Genomic DNA, 26,031 nt, shown 5'->3' with positions numbered 1-26,031 from the left:
TCTTGTGTTAAGTATCTCGTTAGGGTGTTCGATATTGCAGGTAAACACAAAATACTTCTACCTTTTACACTAGCTCGTGTGTAGTGGTTTTAAAGCATCTTTAATTCATTCTCGTAACTGTTAATCCAGTTAATTGTATGGACACAAGAACTGCATAGCCATGAAAACATGCCTTTTAAACAAAGCAGTGCCCATTATTTGCAGAGGTAGCAGTTGGTTACTTGCTGGGAGACCTGGTGTGCTTTATTGGTATAAATGTGGGAGTAAACCTACTCTGATGTGAAGTTTTACAGTCCAGAGTTGTGGGATCATGAAAATAAGACACTTAGAAAGATGAAAGAATACCTAGAAAATACATCCACTATGTCTGTGAATAATGGTGGAAACTCAGAAATGTGCACCTTGGTATAACAAATGGAATACGGTGCCTATGCAGTGCTTAAGACAGGTTTTAATGAAATGAAAGCTTGTTTCTGTGCATTTAATAACTTGATTGATCTTTAAGTTTTTGATTAGTTAACCTTATGTTTCTTAGGTTCTCCCACATAGGCAACACTGTAGTAATGAAAAATTCATGTGTGCACACAAGGTTTTGACAAAATTTTGGAAGACTTGTACAGTAATCTGAATGTGTCAAAGTTGGGAAGAAATTGGGACCTGATTTTTTTTAAAGTAAAATTTCCAATCCGTTGACTAGCTAATATATTTATAAATACACAGAAAGTTCCTGCTGTACTCAAAAAGTGAGGTGCAACTAACCGGGCTGAGGTGAGTGGTAAATTTTGTCTTCCAGACAAACGGTATGAATCCTATCTGCGCCTGCTCCGTCGGTGCTGTGGTTTTGCAAGGACCTCCGTTACTTCACGAGCGTAGACTCGACAACATACCGCGCCTACGTGGCTCTAACCGTCTGGCGCCCTTCCTTCCTGGGTTGGCAAGACAAGGCATGAGCATCTGAAATTGCAGTCATAGCCCTATAGGTTGTGTGCCCTATCTGAAAGCACGCCTAGGCAGTGCTCAGTATTTCATTTTACAAATGGAGGTGTTTCTTTTTTCTAAAGCTACAGTTACCTTACATGTGTTTCAGTGTAATGGCAGCATAATTGAGGACTAGTTGGCAACCCTTTCTCTAGTGCCACGGCTCTTGTTTTTAGAGGTCATCTTGTGAATCCGCGGTTTTACGGTGGTAGCCGTGTTCCAGTAAGCAAAGTCGCATCCGAGCGTAACTGGAGGCAATGAGCCTGTATGCTTTTTGAGCTAAGCTAGCACATAGGACAAAGAAGAGAACGGATAGTACTTGAAGCGAACACCAGATCATTGCAGAGGAAGTTCGCAGCAGAGCTGTAGATCTTAACTCCCTTTGTGGCAAGGAGGTGGAATCTCATGTGGTCGCGGACCAGGTGCAGTTGACTGCCAGGTGCTGCATCTGTCGTTAGGCTGTGCCGCCACACTGGCAGGTTGTGCCTGCTGGCTGCCGCCTTCCGAGGCGGGACAGCAGCGCGCAGCGCCGCAGCCAGCTGCACGGCTGCCTGTCGCTGGTGCCCGCCCGTGAGGTCTGGCCGTGCAGGCCTGGCGCTAGCTGGCATCTGCACGTTTTTCTTCTAACTGGCTTGACTTGAACTCTGACAGAATAATGCCCTGTGATTTTATAGTTGCGGTTATGGAAATGGAAAGTAAATTTGATAGCCCGTAACTGAAAAATATAAATGAAATTGTTTTCAGCTCTGAAATTGCATTTGGAGTGACCTCATGGAAAGCTGTGGGCTGAAAGAGCCAGCTGCTGTGCCGATGAAGCATCAGCGAGGCACTGCAGGACCGTGAGGCCAAACAGCAGCAGGGTTTTGTGGCAGCAGTGGCAGGGTAGTGGGTGAAGGCGCACGCTGGCCGCTTGGGATCACGTTGCAATAGCCCCGGCTGATGGAGCCTTGTGGCAGAGATGGGAAAGCAGGGATTATTCAAAGGATAGGGAAAGGCTGCTGTTGTGTGATAATATTTCTGATTTTCTGTTCCAGTAAATGTTTCGTGTGCAATTAAGGAATGATTACACAGGGGAGTGCAGTCCCTCCTGTCTTTAAAATGTGGGACAGTGAGGGATTTGTGCCACTCCGGGACACAAGCATCTCAGTCTGAAACAAGGTTATGCTGGGAAGGTTTTGCAGAATCGGCATTTGTGCCAACTCTTCTAGAATACGCTTGAAATGATAATATTTCTCGTGCACTGGTGTGCTGAGACTCAGCCATTTCAAGCATGAAGAAAAACACAGTTTAGAAGGCTAGCATTTCTTCACCAAATAAGTAGGCAGTTTCATTATTTATTTATTCCCATTCAAAGAAAGAAACCTGTAAGATGACACAATGCAGAATGGCAGCCTTGCAAACTTGTCATGGTGATTCATTAGTCCAGATACCAAACGTACTCTGTCATACTGACCATAGCGCTTACCCCTTCAAAGCAGAAAAGACTTAGTCGCCACTGGCTAGCAGATAACTGGGATCGTGCAAGATCCAGGCCAGGTGCGGTGTCTGAGACAGGAGTGTGCTTTTTCCAGAGGCCTCCGTGGGAAGCTGAGGGTGGTGACGTGAAATGACCTGACATGTTACTGTAAAAAGCAAATCGTGTGAGCGTGTGTGTGTTTGCATAATCGTGTGTCTTGATTGGGGCGGAGAGGACTGGAGAAGGCTTGCTGCTTGAACTGAGGTGACTTAATCTTACTTCTGTGCCCTGCACCACGTTACAGACTCGCTCCTTTCCCCCGCTCCCCTTGAGGGCAGGGGCAGGAGGAAGGTGCTTTTTGGGTTTTGAGCTCAATATGGGAAAAGTTTCCTTGTTAACTACCAATATAGTCATTTTGCAGCATGATAATTACACGCTGCAGTTCTATCCTGATCTACTAAAACAGTTCGTTCAACTCGTTGTCTCCTGAGACCCTTTTCTATAGCAAGAAATGTAGCTTGGTGGTTAGTAGCTGTCTTCAGGCTTCCTTAATACGTACCCACTGTTGAAAACGGAGTAGCTGAACGGATCGTGTCTTCGGCAGTGGCAGCTCAGAAGGTTTTTATAGATTGAGTGCCTGAGTCAGCAGGCTTCCAGCTGCAGTTTACAGTAACAAGGGAGGATCATAACAGCGAAGGTAGGATCATGAGTGCGCATATTGACAGAAAGAGAGTAGAAGTGTGTTCGCCAGAGAACTACCGTATTTATTGCTTTTCTCAAAGGTGTGATGCTTCCAGGCTCTCCAGGAAGACAGCAGAGGAGGAAGTGGCAGAAGTGATGGACGTGACCAGGAGGTTTTGCTGTTCAATATGAGAAATCTGGCCCCATCTAGAAGGAATGTCCAATTTCCTGCACCAGTGTATTGTTGCTGTAAAGGTGAAAAAAGTGAGCACGTAAGAAAAGGCTGAGATTGTCATTGAATTTAGCCTTTTTTAGCAAAGATTACTCTGCGTTTCTTAAAATTATTCTCATAATTTCTGTGCAAAGTCAACTGCAAAAAGATACTTCCTTTCCAGAATGGCTGCAGCCTCTGGTGGTTTGCCAGTACTTCTGTGTATCAATAACCAGAGGAAACCCCGTATCCATTGAAGGCAGTGGCTCCAGCTGAGACTGTAACGTAATCCGAGGGCATCTTTCTGAGTATGAGTGTGCAGATCATCAGCTACAGGAACAAAGTTCTGGGTTTCCCATTAGGTATGGAAATAAGAGCAGATATGGAAGTTTGAGGTTTGAGTTTTCTCTACTGTTTCCTGTAATTAAGAAAATGAGATAATAGAAACTGTCTTATGCGGTGCCTGCTATAGACAGGGGGTTCCACATGGATCTACTTTTAGATAAAACTATTAATGCAGGGTTTCTCTCCGATACTCTTAAACCTCTATATGACAACTGGGTAATGCTTCACAATTTCTCCTGTGATTACCCTTACAGCACCATGATAAAGCAGTGGTATCTACAGAATTACTATTGCCTGCAGCGATAGCTGCAAACCTCTTCGTGTTTCTCATGGTTACTTCACTCAGCTGTAAGTGCCAATGAACTTGACGCTCAGACAGCACCGAACCTCAGTGTCTCACAGTGAAAGTGATGAGTCTTGAAAACTAGCAGCAAATGTAAGTCTTGGTTTTGCAGGCAGTTTGCACCTGCCGTTCTTCACATTGTCTGTGAGACCAGGGCAAATCTGAAAAGTGGAGTTATGGGAAGAATTGCAGGTAGCAGAGATGAACCTTCAGGGGAGGAGAGGAGGGTGGACTTTTGGATAGAAAGCAGTTTGGGCTGGAGGGAAAGCAGAGGGGTGTGGACAGGATGAAGTTGGCCTGGCCAGCCTCATTCGAGGTTGTCGAAGAAGGCTCCGAGAGGCCGTTTTGCTGGGTGCCGTTTTCTTGTTTGTTGGAGAGGGGCCATGAAGAGTGGCTGTCAAAATACAGGATTGCTACAGAGGAACTCTGAAGGGATTGGAAGTACTGGGAAGATACCTGGGTGGGAAGGATGAGTTGGTTTTGTGGGTGGCAATAAGAAGACAAAGCTAGCAGCTTCTGTGTGGTGCCTAAGGCCTGGTTGGGTTGGGAGTGAGTGACCACGAGGGGAAGGAGCAGCCTTCAGCTTGCTGGCAGTCAGGGTGGATGACACCACCGTGGATCTTTGCCTTTCTCATGGCTCCCGCTGTCTCCTCCTCAGCCGCTTCTCCTTGAGGTTCACTGCTGAAGAAAGCAGTGGCAGCAGCAAGGCTGCTAAGGGTGAGTTGGATGCTAAGCCCAACTCAATTTAGGAAGAGGCCAGGAAGGACCGATCAGAGCTGCTGAGCCAAGCCTGGTCCTCTCATGCCTCTCCACCGTGGGGAGTCACGATGGTACCAGTCCTGTAATTCCAGCTGGGTAACCGAAGAAACAGGAGGAGCATCATGTGCCAAAAATCCCAAAGGAAGTTTGTTCCAGCAGGAGCCTCTTCAACCTCACACTTCTCAAATTTGAAAGCAGCTGTAGCAACAAGTGTGATATTAGTGTAATTCAGGGCGGCTCTACAGATGAGTCTGAATACAGGCCAGTGTTTAGCGCGGGGGCTGTTAGGATTTCTGTGCGTCTTCTGATACAGAAGTTGCAGCCTGAGGTGAGGCTCCGACTGAAGCAACTGTGTTGGGTTGCTGAGCCCACAACCTAGCCGTACTCTGAAAAACCTTCTGCCTAAACCAAAAGTAAATCAAGCAATTGCCCTTGTTACTTCCAGAGTTCCCTGGGATTTCCCTCTCATTAGTTTAGCTAGTAGCTTGAACAGTTCATGTGTGAAGGTTAGCTGAACCGTAAATCTCGATCATCTCTAGCAATTGTCCATTTTTAGGACCCTCGGAACCCTTTGTAAATAAAATTACACTCTAAAAATTGGAAATATGATAGAAAGTGTGTGCTCATTGGAAAATCCATTAGGAGCCATATATCCGTAGACTTTACTTAAACAAGGTTTTTGCTTTCCTTCGTGATTTTGTTGACTCAGCCTGTATTTCAAACACTAATGTGCAAAGTGAGAGAGCCAGTAATACCACGTGGCGCACCTGGTTAACTGTTCAGCCTTCCAGGGAGGAGGAAAAAACCCTGATCAAATGTGATAGCTGAAAGTAAATAAATATATATATAATGTTAAATTAATTAAAAAAAAAAAAACAAAACAAAACCCACACATTAGTTTTCCATCTTTTTTAATAGTTTTAATGACAGCCATATTTTTCATCATCTGTAGTACATATAAAATATTGTTCTCCAATTGTTTTTATGCCCAGGAATACAATTTCTGCATTTGAGCGTCTTTCTCACTGACATCAATAACATTATAAATTTGTCTAAATTCAGCAAGTAAAAACAAGGTTGAAAACTATGTTTTATACCACTAGCTGCAGGGGGCATAAAATTACGGTAATTTGTGGCTTTACTATTGTCAGTCATGTACGGGAGTTTTTTCAAGTGGAAATGTATCACGCGCCTGGCACTGAACATACTACAAAGCTGCGAGGCGTTTTCCTAATACAAAAGCACTGAGAGATTCCCTGTGAAGTATATAAAGCTAAATATTCGTTCACCTTCCTTTTGTCTTGCTTTTAGAAGGGACAAACCCGAAGCAAGCGTGCGCAAAGCATTTGACAGTGATGAGCTCTGCTGTAATCAGACAGCACGCTTTTCTAGGTAACAGTAACACCGGGACAAAATGCTTTTCTACGTGATGACTAGTAGGAGTTGTGGGTACGGGGGGGAAAGGAGGTACAGCGTGCGATGCGAAGGGCCGGAGCCGCTCTGCGCAGAAGTGCTGCCGGAGGGGCGGCAGGGCGCCAGCTTCTTGGCTGTTCTCGCTGGCCTGAAATAGCCCTGCAGCTCCGTGGGGGGGTGGCAACGCGTGCCTGGATTGCCAGGAATTACAAGCCAAAAAGTTTATTAAATGATTGTATTAAGGGGATGCTAAAAGAGCAAAAAAAAAAAAAAAAGTGGCTGGTGCTCTGCCTCTCTCAGCGGAGGTCAGAGTCTCTTGGGGTGATGGCTACCACAGGTTGGGCCTCCGACTTCCCCAGCTGGCAATCAAACCGCTGCCCTGGGTGAGGTAGGATCCCGCAGCTGGAGGCCGCTAATTAGGGCAGCACATGTCCTGTTTGGCAAAGTTTTCGGTTCATGCAGCACCTTTGGTTGTTGCCTGCTTTGGAACTCCATGTTTTGGCTTTGTGCTTTTCTACAGTTAGTTGAAGCACTTGCTGCAAGGTGATTAGCTATTTTTAACTAAGAGTAGTAGAAGATTTGGGTGTTTGTTGAAAAGCAATGATTAAGATAATACTTAGTTCTTCTAGGGCGCTCTTCTCAGCATCGTGACTTGCATCATGAGAAGGAAGATGTTTGCTTGCCTCAGGGAGGAGCTGCTGGTGGAGGCTGGACTGGCAGAGCAGAGGGGCTACATTTTTATTTTTCTTCCGACTTTTTCGGTGAAACGCAAAGTCTTTTTTTATTTAAAAAAAAAGTTTCTGTTGTTGTTTTCTGAACTCTTCTCCCAGCCCCCCGTAGGTGCGAGTGAGCAGAGGTACTGTCTTGAAGAACGATGATGTTAACTGTTAACTAGTGCGGTTGCGTATCATCGCAAGGCTCTGTACGTTTTGGTTTTGACTATTTGTGAATGTTCATAGATTTCCAATTGCTATGTATTTGCTTGAAAATTCAGTACTGAAGTAGCAGATGACTACCTTGTGGGCTAATTTGCTTGTGTACAAAAAACAGATTATTTTTGAGGCAGGTGGCATTGCTTGTTTGCTCACCATATGGGTTCTGGCCAGTACTTTAACATTTATGCCACTAAACCCACTTTTTAAACATGAAAAATTAAGGTGAGGCAGAAACAGCCCTGAGATATGCTAGGAATCTTCACAAAATCTGATTAGATGCTTAAAAAGGAGCAAAAGATCCAAATGTGGTGTTGATGGAAGACACTGGTTCTGGAGCCATGATGTGAAGGCTGAGGAGGTCTGTTAAGTTGCAGTTTTTTAGCACTGGAAGCATTAAAAGTATCAAATTTTGACCATGAACGCAAAATAACGCCAATAGAATTTGCAAAATAACCATAAGTTTGATTTAATGACAAAATAGGCATCAACGCACAGTTTTATAATTAATTATATAAATTAGCAACAGCACTTTTATTATGGATCTGAATTGCTTTTTAAATATTCCCTGAAAAAAATTGTGTGTGTATATACACATGTATGTAATCTACTCCTGCAGATAGCTCTACAGACACATATTAATATGAACACAGGCACATGATATATCTGCTTTTTAAAGCTCGTCAGTTCTTAAAAGGGTTAAGCGGTTTTAAAATTACCTCAACCCACTGCTTAAACATTGTTGCCTTAATTAATAGCTGCTAACATATGAAGGGCTTGTCTTGGCTCTCAGAGTATAAAAAAAAAGCAGCAGCATGTCACAGAGCTCCATGTACACTGTTTCTTGTCTACTGCCAGTAAAATTAATCATTGTGGTTAAGACCCGAAAGGTTTGTTATTTCTGGTACAAGTGGACGTACCAACACCTGTAACATCTTACCCCCAGAGTCTCCTTGCGTAGCGTATTGTCTGGGTTTTTTTTTTTCTAAAGGAATTTCATGGGATTTTTTAATAAAAAGGGATGGCCATTGATACTTGTTACTGATTTAGCATTTCTGAATGCATTTTGCAATGAACAAATATGGGATGAAACTTTCAACAGCTACTTATTAATTTAGCTTAGCCGGAGTGAAAGCTAGTCCTTTCCAAACGACGAGTTAAAAGTATTTTGGAGGACTGCCACTACCCACGAGCCAATATGCAAAGCAGTGTTTCTGTAATCCGTTTTCCAGTGCTAAAAAAGTTTGTCCCTTTTGCCAAGTGGAGAGACTGCGTAAACTTGGAGTGGAGGTTGGGGAAGAACTTCCCACCTCTCCCTGTATTAAATACTTTAAGTATTAAAGACAAACTTTTCTTACCTCTTCCTTTACTTGAGGACATGGTTTCGGGGTGGACTTGGCAGTGGTAGGTTAATGGTTGGACTCAATGATCTTAAGGGTCTTTTCCAACCTTAATGATTCTATGATTTACAGGTGAGACACCACCTCTAGTACGTAGAGGTGTTGTAATAACCCACAGTTCTGTTGTCCACGCAGTACTTTATAGTATCCATGTAACCAACACAGATGGTTTTGATCCTGAATTTGGTGAATTTTCCTTCCAAATATCGCTGTTGCTTGTATGCGATGTTCCCATTCCCAAATTTGACGTGCGTGCAGACCGAAACCCATAGCCTGTCGCAGTTAGATCGTGCACCGGGCAGTTCAAACAGCAGCTGGGCAAAGCAAACTCTGCAACCCATTAAACGTGGCGCCATTTCAAAGCCAGTTTTGCACTGACGTGGTTGCCTGCGGTAGCAGGGCCCATGACTTACAGCTGAGGAGACCTTTTCCGAGCCTGGCCAGGGAGGGCACAGGAGAGCAAAGACGGTCGCGGGTGAATCCTTGGGATGGCGGGCGGCGTTGTCCAGCTGAGGGGCAGCGCTCTGCTCAAATGGCAGATCTGCTGGAGTCCTTAACAAACTAAAGGTGGTCGTGTGTGGAACGAGTACCGTGAGTTTTGCGCAGTCTCTCGCTCGCGATCTTTACTTTCTGTGTTGGGACTGTTGTGGGATGCTGTAACTTCGGTTGTGCTGGTGCAGGGAGCGCGGGCGGGAGGGCACGCTGAGCTGCTGCTGACACTGGGGAGTCTAAGGGAAAAGAATGGCTACTCTGAAACTTGGAAAGCAAAGCTGTGCTGAAGTCAAATTATGATATTTAGCCTTGGTTAGAACTCCTGGAGGATTTCTATTCCCTCACTAACCGCTTGTTTTTGCAGCAGCAGCTCCGCTGCGGCAGCGTGAAACCTTTTCCGCACACAACTAGCGTGAAGCCGGACACGAACATGGAGGCCGAAGCGTCCAGCGTGACCTTCGCTGGCTGAGAGGTGCGTAATTCCCCCTAAACTTGTACCGTTTTTCAACTCCTGGTGGTGCGAGTGGGGCAGGTTGTGTGTCATCCACCCACTCTTCCCTGTGCTCTTCTCTGTACACAGCCCCACGGCTTGCTATTGTTAGGCATGAGCGCTAATTGCTGGTATTTCAAGGCTCCTATCTTCTTATTGCTAAAGCCTGTAGCAATAATCACAGCCTATATTCCCCATCTCTAGGCATCAAGGAAACAAGATATGATCACAGGCAGTGTGCTAATGTAATTGTAGTATATAGAATATGAGCTTTTTCTGTGTAAACACAGGCCTGGCCACATCCTATGATAGCTCTTCCTACACTCCATACGATGGCTGTTCCTAGGCTCACCGCTCAAGTCCCCATTATGTATACATCTACCCTTGTCATAACACCACCTCTGAAACACTCACACCGTTTGGTCCTGCTGCATAATGTTCAGAGGGTGGAATTTTAAATTGAAAAAGGCTGTTTAAGTAATGTCAGCAGCCTGACTAATTTCACAAAAGGAAGGAAATTCAAAGTTAAGGCTATGGTATATTCTTATCTAGATGCCTGAAGATTTCTGTGCATGACAATATGCCCCTAAAATTCAGAGCTGTCCCTTATGTCTTTAATTTCTCCCATTGTGTCTCTCCTTTTTTTATTAAACATCAAAGTGAATTCACAACAGAGAGTCAGCCTAGAATTTAATCCTCTAAATACCTTGAAAATAGAGGTTTAGACTAGAAGTACCAATATATACCCTTAAAACTTCAGTGTAATATAAAAGAGATTCTAATCACAACAGATCATTACAAAGAAGAGTAAACCACTTTAAAAAAATTAAGTGTCTTAAATATAATAAAAAGGAATAATTAAGAATCAAACAGGAAGCTGCTATTCTGACAATTTAATGATGCTGAATTGGACTGAAAGAATTGGCTTTGCCATTAAAAGGCAATGAAAATCTGATAATTTCAAAATGGCACTAGGATCAGATCAAGTGTTGGGGATTTTTTTTTTTTTTTAATCAAATGCAGCAGAACCGGGAAGAAATGGTAGAATTCACCTTAGAAAAACCTTGGAGTGTTTTGGATTCCTACTGCTGCCTGGGGCTGAAGCTGTTATTTTATCAGATCTGCTTAATATCTTTAGACTCGGGTCTTACTGGGAATTCATTACCATGTGGAACCTGTGGAAAGTAATGTGGCAGCCCTAATTGCCAAATGGAATAATAAAATATTGATATTCTTTCATTCTTATTTCTTTAAAAAAAAACAAAGGGGGAGGATGTATATAACAGTATCCGGGGCATTACAGCAGATTACACTAGGAGTTTTCCACTGTGTGCAACATGTAAATGAAAGTAGAGTAGACGACGTGTTTTGGGCCTCTCTATATAAGCACAGAGGTATGCATCCAAACATTTTAAATCAAGCAAGCTAATCTTACAAAATGCTTGCGACAACTGTACACCTAATTTGCATATGCACTTAGCATGACTGTGTGTGAATTACAGGCGTTTAGTTACTGTTACTCACTTTCTGAGCATTTGTGTCTTATGGCTGAGCAGAGCTAGATGCACAATTACAAGCATTTCATAGATTACACCATTAGCTTTTTAATTACTGGAGGGGCAGGTTTGGTATTTTCTACCTGAGAATCTTAGGAGCCAAACTTGGCAAATTGCCGTGATTTGTATTGCCATGGGGAAAGATGTGATTAATAACAATCAAGTGGTATGTATTTGTACTGTAGAAATAAATACAAGGTGGAGATAAAATTATTCGTTACAAGAAATCATCTGTACAGTGAGAATATACCCATTTTGGGCATCAACAGCATCTCAGTGGAACACAAAGGCAAAGCCTTAAAACACAGAAGCAGGTCGAAACAACGCAGAATCGTTAACAGTTGTGTTTTCCATCCTCGCATAACCTCCTGAAGCATCAGTGAAATCCTCTGCGTTGCTTTCCTCTGCGCTGCTTTTATGAGCGCTGAATGTTATACGTGCTACAGCAAGCAGTGTTTTGTGCGTGCCGATCCCGCTTCTCTCTGGGCTCTCCGAATTAAGTACGCGATCGCTATACGGTCAAACGTTATGGACTAAAACATCGGCTATTACGAAGTGGGATGGGTCCTGTTAAATCAGCGGCCCACAGCTCGGAATATTTCAAGGTGTGGAGAACTCGTAAGCGTCTCGTCGCCTATGAGAACTGCGTGTCAAACAAGCGACCAAGACCAACAAAAGCAGGCTCGAGGCCGCCGCTCGCCGCAGGTTGCGTGGCGGAGCGCAGCCCGCCTTGCCTCTCCCGGTGTGCTGCTGCCACCCGGCGGCCAGCCCGGCTCCCCGCCGCTGCCGCCGCTCCCCGCCGAGGGGGCCGAAGAGAAGCTCGGGGGCTTGGCCCCCTTGGCGTGGGAAGGGACGCTGTAACCGGCTGGCTCCTCTCCACGGTTTGCTGTTACCAGTCTTGGTTTGATTTCTGCTTGATGAACCTCAGAGAGAGGTAGTATAAAAGCAAGAAGCTGCAAACGATACCAGCGAGGACGAGGTAGCTTACGTAGAGAGGATGGGAGGCCAGGTCCAGAGCCTCCGTGACCTGTAACCACGGATAACGCAGAATTAGCAACGGACGCAAAATTTTCCTGCTGGACCTGCGAAGTGTGTTTTACCTGTGAGCTTCCCTGGCCCCTGCCGCCTTTGCCCTTGTGACTTTGAGTGGTTCGATAGCTGGTTACAGCTACGCCGATGTCTGGGGGCTGTGGGATTTCAGAGGAATGGAGTTCAGCTTCTGAACAATTTCAGCAAGCCCGTAGTTGGGGCTTGTGTAGAAAATAGTTGCCCTTTATTCTTTTCTTTTTTTTTTTTTTCTTTTTTCCTCTTCCACTAAAAGGAGTGACTGCCATAGGCCTATCTGTAGGGACAAATTTAAAATGCACCAAGTGTATCGTGACTTCACGTGTTGATTTAGTACGTGCCAGATTTGAGGCCTACAAGATCTGCTTAAATACGATGGGCATATAAATGGCATTCTACTTAGTTATCAAATGTCAGTAACCATTTTTATTAGTGACTTACAAGTTTTCCTGGTATTTGAAATGTAGTATTTCCAACAGTCATTTCGTATGTGAGGTCAGTGAACTGAATTTGCATCATGCCTTGAAAATTCCATCTGAGAAAAGAGATTTTAGAAACCCAAAATGGAACTGGAAAAAAAAAATGGCAGAAAGAAAGAAATTAGTATGCATGCACAAAACTTATTTGAGGCCTCAAAAACTGCTGTGTTGCTGCCAAATACAGCAGGTTTGTCTAATTTCTTGACAACGAGAGGCTGTAAACATATAACAGTTTATTATTGGACAAAACGGCAGATATACTTTATATTATTACGTGGAGATGGAAAATTAGGAGAGAGTTAATATCCATATCCATCAAACTCCTACTGTCAACTAAGTTTTGCTGGAGCTCAATCTTCATCTACTGGATGTAATTCTTTTTACCTGAAAATTTAGGAACCATGTAAGAATCAAGCCTTTCACTAGTGTTTTTTTGACCAAATTTATTGTTACCTCATTTTCAGATGGAGAAACTGAAGTAAAATGAATGATCTGACTCCACCGTCACCACCCAAGAAGATAATTGCAAAGGTAGGAATAAAGCTGAGTTTTCCTGCACAGGACATGTTCAGCCTCGCTACAACCAGTCACTAAGGAAAACCATCGATGTTTTGGTTCGGAGGGATGGTGGGAGCTTCGTCTTACCTGTCCAGAGGTTTTCCAGGCTTATCACAAAACCACCACTCAGGTAGAACGATGTGAAAAGGACGTTGCCGAAGAAGGCTGAGAGCTGTAACGTCGGCAGCAGTGCTGCCACCCAAAGTGCCATCGCACGGGCACTATATACGGCCAGCCACACCGAGAAGAAGTTCAGCAGGAAATGTTCTGGTTCAGGAACGAGGTTTGCCAGCCAGTAGATGGGAACCCCGTAAATTATAACAAAAGCACAGTGCTCTGGGAGCTCCCCCAAAATCTGTTCAGGAAGAAAAAAAAAAAAAGAGAGAGAGAGAGAGAAAAATAAGTTGAATGATCATCACAAAACTTTGAGATGCACCTTGATGTACATGTAGACTGTTTATAAAAACTACAGGAAATACTCCCGTAGAATGCAGTCACCTCCCTGTTAGGTGTTGTCAGTGACAGGCAAAAACAATCCACAACAAAAATTGAAATCCTCACTAATTTTTTTTCTCCAGTTGTGACAATTCCTATAACTAATTGTTAAAATGAGAGGATTCTTGTTACAGATTAGATATCTTGTTTTGTAACAGTTTTGGCAGCTTCTAAGAATTTAAGATGCCTTCCCTGAGAACTGGTGTGCTTGATAGCAGTTACTGACTTATTGCAACTGTATGTTTTGTCCAAATTTGGTTGAACCTAGTGCGAGATCAAATTTGAGACAAATTTGGCTGTTGGTCGCTTCCCCAGTTTGTCCCAGAGGCAGTCCAGTTAGTAACTATTCAACTTATTGTAAAACAAAAACATGCTTAGGATTTTCTTAAATATCTAAAGATATGTATAGAGAGTATTATGATTATTTCTTCCAAAGAGGATTGCTACTATCCTCTAATATTAAGGTTGTAACAAATTACATTGATTTCTCTATGAATAATGTGCAATCTTTGTGACACAATGCAAAGAATATTTTTCTCTGGCAACCACTAATAAGCGTTTAAAATCTTGTGCAGAAATGGAAACCTAAATTACAGATGCCATGGCAGGCAGAACTCATCTAACAGTGGCAACATCACAAAGAAGGGATTGTTCTAAACCCTTGTGAAAAAGAGAAATGTAGTTTTTTAAAAGTTCTAATTTATTTCCAGAAACTCTGGCTCTTTATGCACTTAATACAATTGTTTGTCTCTGACCAGTACAGGCCCAAACAACTACTGGAAATGTCACAGTCAGCATTTTGTCATTTCTGTTTTACCTTTGCTTTAGCATTTAGTATGAATATTTTGTTTTACAGATCAAGACATGTAGTCAAACTTTCAAAGATGCTTCAGCGAATGAAACATGCAGGTACGTAAAGCTGTCTAAATCCTTAAATTTGAGTTTGGCCAGAATCTGAGAAATCTCAAACAACCCAGTGACAGATTCTTCTTTGGTTTTTCTGGGGTGGGATCTCAGCCGTGACTTATGGCAACAGATCTAAAGTAGTGTGAAATTTAATTCGTTAATGCTAAGGAAGCAAGAACGATAGCCTTAGCTGGCAGACACAAAAAAACAAAGTCTGATGTGAATGTGATCATTTGTACAACAAGGCTTTGGTTTGTTTGTGCTTTGTTATGTTAAAGCCATTTTATGTTTGTATTTCCTGGCAACAAAACCAATTACCTTAGCAAAGAAGTATGGGCTAACAGAGTACATTCCATCTTCCAAATCATGATAAAGCATAGCTCTTTCCGAATGACCTGCAGGGTAGGAACAAACAGGTTGGTTTCATCCTAGGGTTGCATTAATAAGTAGAATTTTTCCATTGATTTAGGCATTTTCTGATTTTGATTGCTTATAACATTTACAAGAAAACTGACACTTACATTTGGCAATAACATCCAAAATCACTGTGAACGGGATTAGTGCACCTATCATGTACAACAGTGCTGTTGTGTCACGAATAGAGAGTCTGGTTTTCTCATGGCCATAGTACAAAAATCCAATTAATAACGACATGAGAAGGGCCTCAAATCCATGGATTAATAACGTTGAAAGATCTCGGAAGTCATTGGAGACTTGACGACTAGGAAAACAGCAACATTGACCGTAAGGTATAGTAGTTACTAATACCAGTTATATTCAGATACGTTGCCCCAAATGCTCTGCTAAAATCAATTCGTGGAACTTGCTGACTTTGAGTAGGACAGGAGTTGGGCTGTCTGTTTCTGTAAAGGATTTTACCTAACCAAAGCTATTGAGCATCTGTAGCCACCTAGTATTTCAGGTCTGAAATGCTGAAAGCTTGGAGGAAGGCAATGGGAGTGGGATGGTCTGATTTCAGAGATGCAGAAGCATTTACTTCAGTTATAGAAGTCTCTGTTAAGGACCTTTAGCATACGCTAACAACAGCCGATACTGGTAGTGATGTTCTACATGTATTAAAACAGTTGATCATGTTTCTTTTGAGTACACAAGCATGAGACCCAACTACAATACTCATCTACGCTGGTTATAATCAGTGAAGCCTCCTGATTTCAAATCTGAGGCAAAGGCCTGAGGATGGCAATGCCTGAGCCTACCACGCGGCTTCCTGGGCTTTCTGAGGGTTGAGTCGCCACGCTTGGGCACGGGTATCAGGATGGTGGCACCCAAAACTAAGACACACGTTCCTGAGCCTGGAGGCTCCTGCCACTGCTTAAAGCTGCGGGCTCCCAGCGATGTGAGCTGGAGGTGTCTGTGTCTGGAAGGAGCCCTGGGGCAGAAATGTGGGGCTGTACATCTGGCTGCTGTCCTGCTCAGGGGGCTTGGGTGAGCCGGTGTAGCAACACCTCTGCTCTACGGCTTGCTCAGGCCTAGTGCTAGCACTGCACTTTCAGGATGCACTCAGTTCTCATTTTGTGCTTCTTTCTTATGCTTTAAAATACAAATGGGCATGATACATAACTATTTATGCTGGAGATAAGGTTACCTTAATAATATAGTGAACTGCTTTAAGACTCCTGGTAACTGGTCACTTGAATGGTGAGGCATGTTGATAGCCTCTTCCGCATTTAAATGGGACCTGCCCGAAAGAAAAGAAAAAAAACCCTGAAGTTATCACAGGCTGTAGCTGTTATACCAGATCTTCTGTATGACACTCTTTCTTTACCTTTGCTTGCTGAATGTGGTTGCAACATTATCTCCTTCAGTAACTTTCCACAAGAAATCATCAAAATTTTTTACTTTTTCTAGGAACAAGTTGGCAAGAGTATTTGCTCTTTTTCGGCTTTCCATCTCCTTTTCTGCGGTCTGTTTATCAATACTGGTCAAATCAACTGCAAGACATTATTTGACATGAGTCCATATGCTACAGATGTGATAACTTTATGATGTGTTTATAATCAGAGATTTCATTATGAACAGACATGACCTGTGTGCATGCATTACGCTACAACGGTTAAAACTTTATCAGTTACTTTAGGTAATTAGAGAAGAACAGATTGTTAATATGTATTTTGTCTTGGGAGATGTTTCTTATCTAGTCATTCAATGAATCACTGGGAGATTTCATAATTTTTTATTATAACATTGTAAAGTACTCTTTCAGATTTTGCTAAATGTAATAGTGGCTTGACAGGGGTGCTGAGAATAAACAGTTTGAATTTCCTTCCTGGCATGTAGGAATTTACAATCTGTTATGCGACTTTGACTTAAATCACATGTTTTTTCTCCATCTGCAAAATGATAGTTATCATCTTTTTTTGTATCTTACAGAGGTGCCATAAACTTTACCTGGTACTGAGAAAGTCCAAGAAGAATATTATCCAAGGACAACACAGTAGCAGCAACAATAGTTGACCTAGCATTATTTTTTTTACTTAATGAAACAATTTTTTTAAAAAATCTAAACATTTAATAGTATTTTCCAATCCTGACCTTCAGTGTAGAGTGACAATACCTGACATTTTGCAGATGCTTCCTGACAGAAGTATCACTGCACATTTCTTAACTCCTTACATTGGGCTGATTGTCTGTTCAGCCACGCTTCAGCAGGAGTCCATCAGAAATGAGCTGCAACCTGCCCTACCTCTTCCATTCTGCCATGGTCTCCTGTTTCTCTATCAGTCACACAGCCAGTGTTTGTGCATTTCCATCAGGTGCTCCCTCATGCTGTGGCATCGTCTACCATCCTGTCCCATTTCCACCTTCCTGCTGGCCACATTTCTCTTCCTATGGGTACTGACTCTGTGCACACCGCTAAATGATCTTCCACCTCCCTTTCTCATCTCTCCCCACCTCCACGTCTTAGGGCTTTGCCTCTGTAACCACAGGCTGTAGCTACAAGTTTCCCCAGGACTGCCTCATTCTCCATTCCCATACCGGGGTGCTGCAAGCCGTCCTCAAGGCTGTGCTTGGCTGAGGACTGCTCTGAACCACAGTGGTGACAAAGGTCTTTTTGCAGGGCTTGACACTGAGGTTAACTTCTGTTTTTATCTCTGCACAGCTGATACGAGCTGACGCTGCCTCCCACATAGGCACCGCCGAAGAGGTTACTCCAGAGCATTGAGGTTGGTGTCTGTACAAGGTTTCTTAGCCAACTTGAGTGCAAAGACCTAAGGGCTGGAACTGAGCCAACCTCTGTGGTAAGAGACTACTGCCGTTAGATGAACAGGGCCAGATTGTCTTTACATGTTGTAAAAATACGAAGAGGAATGGATTTGAAACCATGTAGTTAACTTTCTTTGAGAAGAGGAATAAAAGGATTGTTGTTCTGGGATTGGTTTTTTTCCCTTCCCACATTTCTTGATTCAGAAGTCAGAGAACTGGCTACAGAAAGAAATTGATCAGTTCATCCATGTCTTTATCAGTGAGGGTAAAAGTTTCAACCAGCTAAAACACGGGAATGAGTGTGCTGAACATGTGGAAGAGTTGCTACACCTGGCAGAGTTAGAAGGAGGATTATTTAAAATTGACTTTGTCCATACCTCTTGTTTTTGTTACATTTCCTGTACTGACAAATAAGAATCTTATTAAAACCCGACCTTGCTATAGTATTGATTTGAGTCAGCTATAAAGCATTTCTAAGACAGTTATGGTCAATAAAAATCAATGTTAGCTGATACGCTTACGAAAGCGAATGATTTCCAGTAACCTTTTTTATGGCAGTGCTTGATACTAACCATAGAAATCTGCAGGATTGCTGTACCTTGGGCAGGGATAGCCTAGTTCTGTGAAATATGGGACCATGTCTTTAGCTGTTCCAGAATAGACAGTGACTCCAGAAGTCATCAGAAGAACTAAATCAAACAGTTGGAAGATGTCTGACCGGGGCTGATGAAGTGAAAGAAGGACTAATCTGTTTCCTCTGGCCAGTCTGGATAATGTTATCACAAGGTTATGTGCAGTAAAACTGTCCAGTCCAGATGTGGGTTCATCAAGTATGAGTATTCCTGCCAAAGACAATAAGTTTAGCTGTGGAAAGCAGCATGTTTGATTTGGAAAATATGTTCTAAGTGAAACGGTGCTAGTGCATGAAATCACACAAGATATATTCCTTCTTTTTTAAAGCCCAAAGTGTATTTCATACTGCCGTCACATAATATTTAACAATGGCAATTTCTTACACTATCTTACTGAACATGATGACCAAGAATAATTATTTTAAATCTTATCTTGCTCCCACTGGAAACAAGAAATTTTTTTTTATTTTTCGTTGGGATGCAGATTTAGGTTCCTTATTAAATTTACATTCTTCTCTGCAGTTTTTGCAATTTGCCTGTACAAATATCAGGTACATGATTATTAATTAATACAATAGTATTAGTTTTGTATCCTTCCTACTGAAATATTTTAACCTAAATGCTCGATATTTAAACCTCTTGCATTATTCACGTGTAAATACTCACACAGTATTAATGTAGATAGATCCTCCTCCCAACCCGTGCTCTATTTTGCACCTATTTCCACATATATATGAAGAGACACACATATGTTTGGAATTTTTTTTGTTTGTTTTGCAATTGGTTATTACAAACTTGAGAGAGTTTTATTATTTTGCAGTGTTTCTTTTATTATAGAACTTAATGACTTCAATCAGAGCAAGGCAATGTCTATACAGAGACATGGTTTCTGTGCTGAGGGGTATGACACATCTTTGAAATGTAAAGAAAGCTTTACTTATTTCCCCTAGAACTAATTATTTTTTTACTTCAGTACCAGCACATCTATTCTTGAGCATCACTTCTTACAAAAAAAGACGACTTCGTTCCCCATAATTACAGAAATATAACTTTATACAAGCAAAAAATTCTCAGATCCATTTCCCAGCAGAAGAGCTGATGGGAAATCTTGCTCAACAAGAGGTTCAGCCAAATTATTAGTGCTTTTGAGATGGATATAGATGTGTATATATATATATCTGCTTATATATATGATGCTTATATATAGCAGATAGGGGATTCAATCCTGCAAAATCAACTGTGGATTTAGCCTCATGTTTTGCTTCTGCTGAAGATGATGGAAACTTCTAGTTCACCTGCGGCATAAGCCAGCCACGTCAGTGAGTTACGCAAGACCACCATGACTGACTATGCCGCCAAGGAAATGACCTTCCTTGTTAACATTGCACATGTAAATGGGCTGGGTTGGAGGAAAGGAAAACAATCCTGATGTTATAACAGGCCAGCAGTCTTCCAAAGTAACTTGTGGCATGCGGTCAGATAAAAAACAAACCTCATACTGATATGCACAAACCAGAGCACTGCTGTGAGGGTGACTTCAGGCAACGTTCAGTAGTCTGTGTGATGGTGTTTTAGAGAGCGGTGGATGAACGCTCCCCGGGGGCTCTGCCTGGCTCTGTCACTGCTGCTCCATTGGCAAGGGTGACAGAAGCGAAAGTGGGCTGGCTCCTGAACTGCTCCATTTACAGAATTATTACTCTAATAATTACATTATTATCCGTGATCAGCACTGATTTCAATTTAAGCAAATGGACCAGCACCCAGTCACTGCGCCTAACTTTGCTATGGAGAGGTAACTTCTGGCAGCGGGTGGTGCAAGGCCTGTTAAGTGTCCTCAGTATGAACTCCCCAAGCTGCCCCAAGGGCAACTGTGTGTATGACTCTTCCCTGGAAGCTCCTGTCTTCATTTACTTCCCCATTTTCCCCGGTGATCTGTGGTGGGCACAAGGAAGGTGTCACGGTTTTGCTCACCTGGGTTCCAGAGCAGCTGCACACCAATGCTCACTCTCCGCCTCTCACCTCCCGAAACTCCGCGGAGGTACTCGTTCCCTACCCTGGTGTTTGCACACTGACGCAAGCGTAGCTCTGCTATAACGTCTTCTACCTGGGGGGGATCAGAAGGGTGACAGAGATAAAGCAAGAGTTTATTTGCACATTTGTGCTAGATGAAGCTGAAAATATGATAAATGTGGTTAAAATGCATCTGGATATTTCAGTGCCAGCTGATCAAGAGACACTTGAAAACAAATCTTGGTTTTAGAGATAACGTTAAAAAAGGCTCAGCGATCAGCAATTTAGTTCTTCTTTCAGCCTCTCCAATGCTTTCTCTAGATTGTCATTTTTTATGAGCTTTGGAACAATTGCTGGTTTCTATCTTGAAAGAAGAAAAAGGTTTATAATTCATAATCTACATAAAAAAATGCCAGATTAGCTGTTCTGACTCCAAACACACTCTGATCTCTTGGATAATTCCTGTCAGACACATTTTTGACAACTTTATTTTTTTCCAACAGCTTAATTACCCTTTTTTTCCTTTGTGAGTCTGAAAAAAACTTTGGAAGGCGCAGTTTGGCAACGAACAATAGCGTTTCTCTGACAGTCAGGTGGGGGAGCAGTCGGTCATCCTGCCGCACGTGTGCGATGCATTTCTTAACAAGCTGGGGTGTGCTGGGTTTGTTATTGATCATGATTTGACCAGACTTGATTTTGCCTCCATGATCCCGGCAAGTTATCACATCAAGCAAAGATGTCTTTCCACCAGCTACAAAAATCAAAATTGAAAATTAAATTAATTTTCAGGGGATTACTTTGAAAAGTTGATTTAGTCATACACAGAGAATAGAAGTTTTCATTCCCTAACATCTTTTCCCCAGCCCTTCCTGAAGCTTCTCCAAAGCCACAGAGACAGAATGGTCTTGAAAGAAAATACTGACACCCGACTACAAGCTCGTGTTTGGGAAATCTGTCTCCTCTGGAATGGACTATGTGACTTTAACCTTTGTCATTTCTCAGCAGAATTAGGTAGTTGGGCGTTGAGGATAGTTCCATGAACTCAAGAAGCAATATCTCTTTGTCCTCTTGTTACCTCTCTTTCACTTTTGAAATATAAGTGAAAGGTGGCATCCTGCGCTGGCTGCAGGGCTGGCAACTGCTCGGCCAGAGCTTGCTTTGTGAAAGGAATTGTGAATTCAGAAACAGCAGCTGGAACAGCTGAATGACTAAGGTGCTGAATGATTATACAGACAATAAGAATCTTAATCATGATTGAAATAAAAATTATTATGACTTAAATAAGACAAAAAGTCATTTAAATAATTAAGAAAATCTGGCTCATACTCAGAGGGAAGAAAAGTAAAACAATGAAGACAAAACCTGATTTGGAATTAAATAGCAAATGAATTTTTCCTTTTTGCTGTATGATACTGTATGTAAACACACAGAGCTCTCTTATTATGATTAGATGTCATTTATTTCTAGTCTCCCTGTTGAAAGATTAACTCCACACTTGTTTCGTAATATATATGTATTTTAAAAAAGAAACCCATCCATCTGTAAACCACATATTGCTCTATTTAAGAGTGACATATTGATTGCCATTGACAATGTGAAACCCATCAGCAGTTTAATCCATTTTACTAAGGCATTTGATGAAATAGATGATAAACAGCTTTTAAAAATAGTTTGACTAGTTTGCTGAAAGGGGTTTGTGCTCAGTGTATGTTACCTTACAAAGGTGCTATATCTATAACTCACTATGTTATTTCATCACAAGCTTTTCCTTTTATTATCCGGAGAATCTCTAAGGTACAACTTCAGTTACATTAAGGATATGTGCTAAGAAAAAATTCCCATGGCAATGGGGAAGAAAAACCTCTTCTGTAGAAATAAAGTTAAAACTTCTTTGGCAAATACGCCTTGCCTTTGAGAGAGAGCATCTTGTCTGAATCACTGAGCTAACCTGATGTAAGAGTCTAGTGGAGACACAGCATGGGGGTTTTTACCTCCAAAGTATGGCTACTTTTTCCTTCGGTTTAACAGATCACGTGTCTACTTCTTATCCCCCTAGATGAGCTTAGACTCAACTAACCACATGGGGTAAAGGCCATCTCTCCATTAGTCAGCCTCACCCTGGAGAAGATTAAACCAGTCCCCCCAGAAAATGAAAGAAAAAAAAAAAAGTAAGAAAACAGAGACATGTTTTAAAGACAAACAGAAGAGGAACTGTCTTTTCTTCTCCGTAAGTTTCTCTTAATCCAAATGCAATATTTTATCCTGTTAGAATTGTTTCAATCTGAAGGGAATTCCTGCTTGTGGCTATGCAAATTGCCACTGATCTTTCTTACGGGGTCTGGCCTCATTTGTCTGCTCTGTTACTGGGTAAGGTCTGCAATTGGCCTGTTTTGAATCTTAGCCATGAAGCTGATTCATGTCCAGCAGAGCTGGGACTGCAGGGCACAGTTATAACAATACCCCACTACACCTCAGGAAACAAATAGCAAACGTGTACGAGTCAAAAAAATTGGTTTTGAAAATAAATTTTAAATTTTCTTTCCCCAGTATCATTCTTTGTTTCCTCATACTTTGTTTCCTCATACATTTTAAAGAATGTATTTAGTGACACATTTCCAATACCTGTTTCTCAACTAGATTTTGCCATTCAAAAGACTGCAGACTATTGCTCTTGGCTGTGTATTTTTTATCTAAGAGTTGGTCAAATAATGAAATTTGGCTGCTCTTACCAGTGCTTCCTATAATAGCTAGCATCTGACCACTTTGAACTTTTAAATTCAGATTCTGGATGATTGACACATGAGAACGAGGATCCGATTTCCAGGTCCATGGCATTTTCATCTGCGCGAGGCTTTCATACCAGGGAATCTGGGATGCCATATTAATCTAAGAGAAAGAAACAAGTCCCTTCAATTCAAACAATAAACTATTTAGCAATAAATATCTTCCGAGTTATGATGTTACAAGCAGAGAATATGTTAAAATAATATTGTTAATCTTCAGAAATACATGGAAGAAAGTTCTTTTACAGCCAAGTATGGTTTTCATGCTTTGCTTCTTATTCTGTTAATCACTAAAGCTACCTCTGTTCTTTGTTACTTTGGTAATTTATTGCTATTGTAAATGTTTAAAATGTTTAAAATTTTAATTCAATTTGAAATTACGCAAAACTGATAATTGTGAAATCTACTTCAAATGCCATGGTGGCACAAAGGGAGATGAAAAATTTCACTGGTTCCTTGAAGTCCTCCGTGTTAGTCATACTCTCTTTGTCTCCTTCTGTGTACTCATTCTTGCCAGCAAGGGCTCCCACCATCCCTAGCTGGACAGAAAGTCCCTCTGCCCCAGCCCTCAGAGGAATAATTTGGTTCAAGACTGAGAAAAAAGACAGCCTAGAAACAGACCTCTTTTCCTGTCTTATCCCTTAGCTTTGCTAGATATATTTACAATGGGCGTTTAGTCTGCTGTCAATATTGCAGCCAAGAGCATGATTCTGCTCACAAAACTTCCATATATTTGACTGTGCAACTATCATGTGAACTTGGTGTTATGATACTTCAACTTTGTTTGGCTTCTAAAATGGCTTGCATATAGAAACAGGCATTGCGGGATATGCTCCCTGCTGAAGGGAGGTGTATAATTTACAACTTTTACCTGGTAGTTGAGTTCTTTGACCTCGAGAACGTTTGGTTTTCCGCTGTATGTGAAATACAGACTGTTATCTTCTTCAGAGCAAAAAATAGTATCCTGGGCCTTGGTCTGGAAAAGTTATTAGGTTAATTACAATAGTTAATTACAATACCTAAAGTGCTGTTAAAATTTGAGTTCAGAAAACGCGAAGCACAAAGGGAAATATATTTTATGGGGTAGAACATTATTGTTGATGAGTTACTATAGTGCAAAAGTCTGAAGGGTTGAAATGAGTTATCTGTTAATCAGTGTGAAACGTACTTTGTTCTAGCGGCATGTACGAGGGCCAAACATGCTGTGCTATGCTCTTCTATTTGCTTTCCATTTAAATGCAGTCACTTTCAAACTGGAGATAAATGTCATGCCACTATAAAGAGATTGGGCTCTATTTCTGTTTTTGAGGAAAAAAATGTACTGCTTCAGCAATGCTAGTCTGCTGGATCAAAATGGTGCATATTGAAATTCATAAGTTATGGCAACTAAAAATTAAGGTTCACTGGAAGTATGTTCATTATGGAATTCCACAGGGACTCGTTAACTTGGAGGCTTTATGAACAAGTAGGTGTGCAACCACGAGTACAGTCTCTTTTTCTCCTCTTTTGTTTCTTAAATTCACGGTTTGTCAACTGGAACTTAGTGTTCTGAGATATCAGTTAAAAAAAAAAGAACAGTCTCTACTTGGCTTGGTTAACCTTTTGCATATACTTGCAATTAAGAAGTCTTTGCTGAGGCAGCTTTCTGGCTTTGCGTTTAATTCTGTGTGCATGCCTGCAGTTTTTACTCCAGACAGCCATATCTCGCTCACAGCCTTGTGCCTTTCCTACGAAGTCAGGCTCATATCCTAGCCAAGGCAAACATACCTGTTCCTTGTGTAGCGGACCCTATCCGTGCCTGTGGTATCTTTGGCAGATGGTGTGTGCACCTCCCACCCTCACAGCAAACAAGGCTGATATTAATTTTTTTAGTCTAGATACACAGCAGAAAGCAATGTGACACCAAGCAGCCTCAAAAGCTGCATTAAAGCCTTCCAAGCTCCCCCTGCTGCCAAAGCACTCCATGCTCTTGCTTATGTTGAACTTAATTTTTAAAAAAACAGGTGGTCCCCAGCAAATACGGGGAGCCGGTTTTACAGCCCGAAGGCATGTCCTTGGAAAGCCAGTCCAGGCCGTGCTCAGGGACTTTCTTCTCCATCCATGTATTTGAAGATCCCCTCCCTCAGCCCCACCACCGTGGCATCTGAGCGTGGCTTGCATGGCACTGGCCTCATGCCCAGTGTGCTCTTGTGGCGGGTGCTTTCTGCTCCCTGTTTCAGAGCTGGAGGAGGCTTGCTGCCTGCAAAAACCCAGTCAGCAGGCTGGCCACCCGTCTCTCCCAGCTCCCGGGCAAGCGCTGTAGCCGCGGGATGGCTGAGCCCATCGGGTCCCTCCCCACTCCCCACAGGTCTCACTCACCGGCGAGCCCTCGCATGCCACCTGGCTCCAGCTGGCACTGTCCAGAGAGACATTTTCAGTGGTTTCCTTCATGTCGGCAGTGGAAGGTCTTGTCTCCTGCAGTGGTTTGACTGTCGGCTCTTTGAAAGCTGTGGAAATCCTTCTCCTCTTGGTTCTGAGCTCAGCCCTTTCCAGGCGCCTTCACCACAGCACCATTTCTCCTGGCGCACTGCGTCTCTGCAGCTGGCGTGACCCTGTGGACAGGGAAATATTCCCCTCCTCCGGGACAGTGACAGCTCGGGCTAAAGGTACATCAGATAGCGGCTTCAGCTAATCACCTATCAGTTGTTCTCAGGAAAAAAGAAAGAACTGAGGGCCCCTATATTTTCTTTTAGGCACTTCCCTGGGTAGCGAGCGCCAGGGGCAGCGATCTGCTCCGACCCGGGGACAGCGGGGAGCTGCCCCTGCCCGGTGCCGGGGGAGGC

General features: G+C 42.4%; 1 protein-coding gene across 1 annotated transcript; it reads right to left on the bottom strand.

Annotated features, from left to right (window-relative positions):
• Nucleotides 1–10,365: 10,365 nt before the first annotated feature.
• Nucleotides 10,366–25,698, bottom strand: ABCG8 (ATP binding cassette subfamily G member 8). Its single transcript, XM_087774274.1, has 13 exons — nt 25,568–25,698; nt 24,081–24,185; nt 23,156–23,312; nt 20,939–21,177; nt 20,388–20,520; nt 18,357–18,626; nt 16,346–16,511; nt 16,166–16,258; nt 15,081–15,280; nt 14,878–14,954; nt 13,246–13,513; nt 12,563–12,690; nt 10,366–12,083 (listed from the first exon to the last, which is right to left on the bottom strand). The coding sequence occupies exons 1-13, from the start codon at nt 25,637–25,639 to the stop codon at nt 11,946–11,948; spliced, it is 2,046 nt and encodes a 681-aa protein (XP_087630400.1). The 5' UTR covers nt 25,640–25,698; the 3' UTR covers nt 10,366–11,945.
• Nucleotides 25,699–26,031: the final 333 nt, after the last annotated feature.

This window comes from Nipponia nippon, unplaced genomic scaffold (assembly GCF_047370975.1).
Source record: "Nipponia nippon isolate SJK-2023a ecotype South Korea unplaced genomic scaffold, ASM4737097v1 scaffold_4, whole genome shotgun sequence".
Lineage (NCBI taxonomy): Eukaryota > Metazoa > Chordata > Aves > Pelecaniformes > Threskiornithidae > Nipponia > Nipponia nippon.
This window is presented reverse-complemented; position numbering and strand designations above follow the sequence as displayed.

Bases quoted from the DNA above. Each gene is read 5' to 3' on its own strand.
- ABCG8 (XM_087774274.1), bottom strand. From the start codon at position 25,639: ATGAAGGAAACCACTGAAAATGTCTCTCTGGACAGTGCCAGCTGGAGC. The intron at 24,186-25,567 runs GTGAGTGAGACC...TAACTTTTCCAG, and splicing joins TGGCATGCGAGGGCTCGCCG to ACCAAGGCCCAGGATACTAT. The intron at 14,955-15,080 runs GTAAGTGTCAGT...CCTACCCTGCAG, and splicing joins TTTGGATGTTATTGCCAAAT to GTCATTCGGAAAGAGCTATG.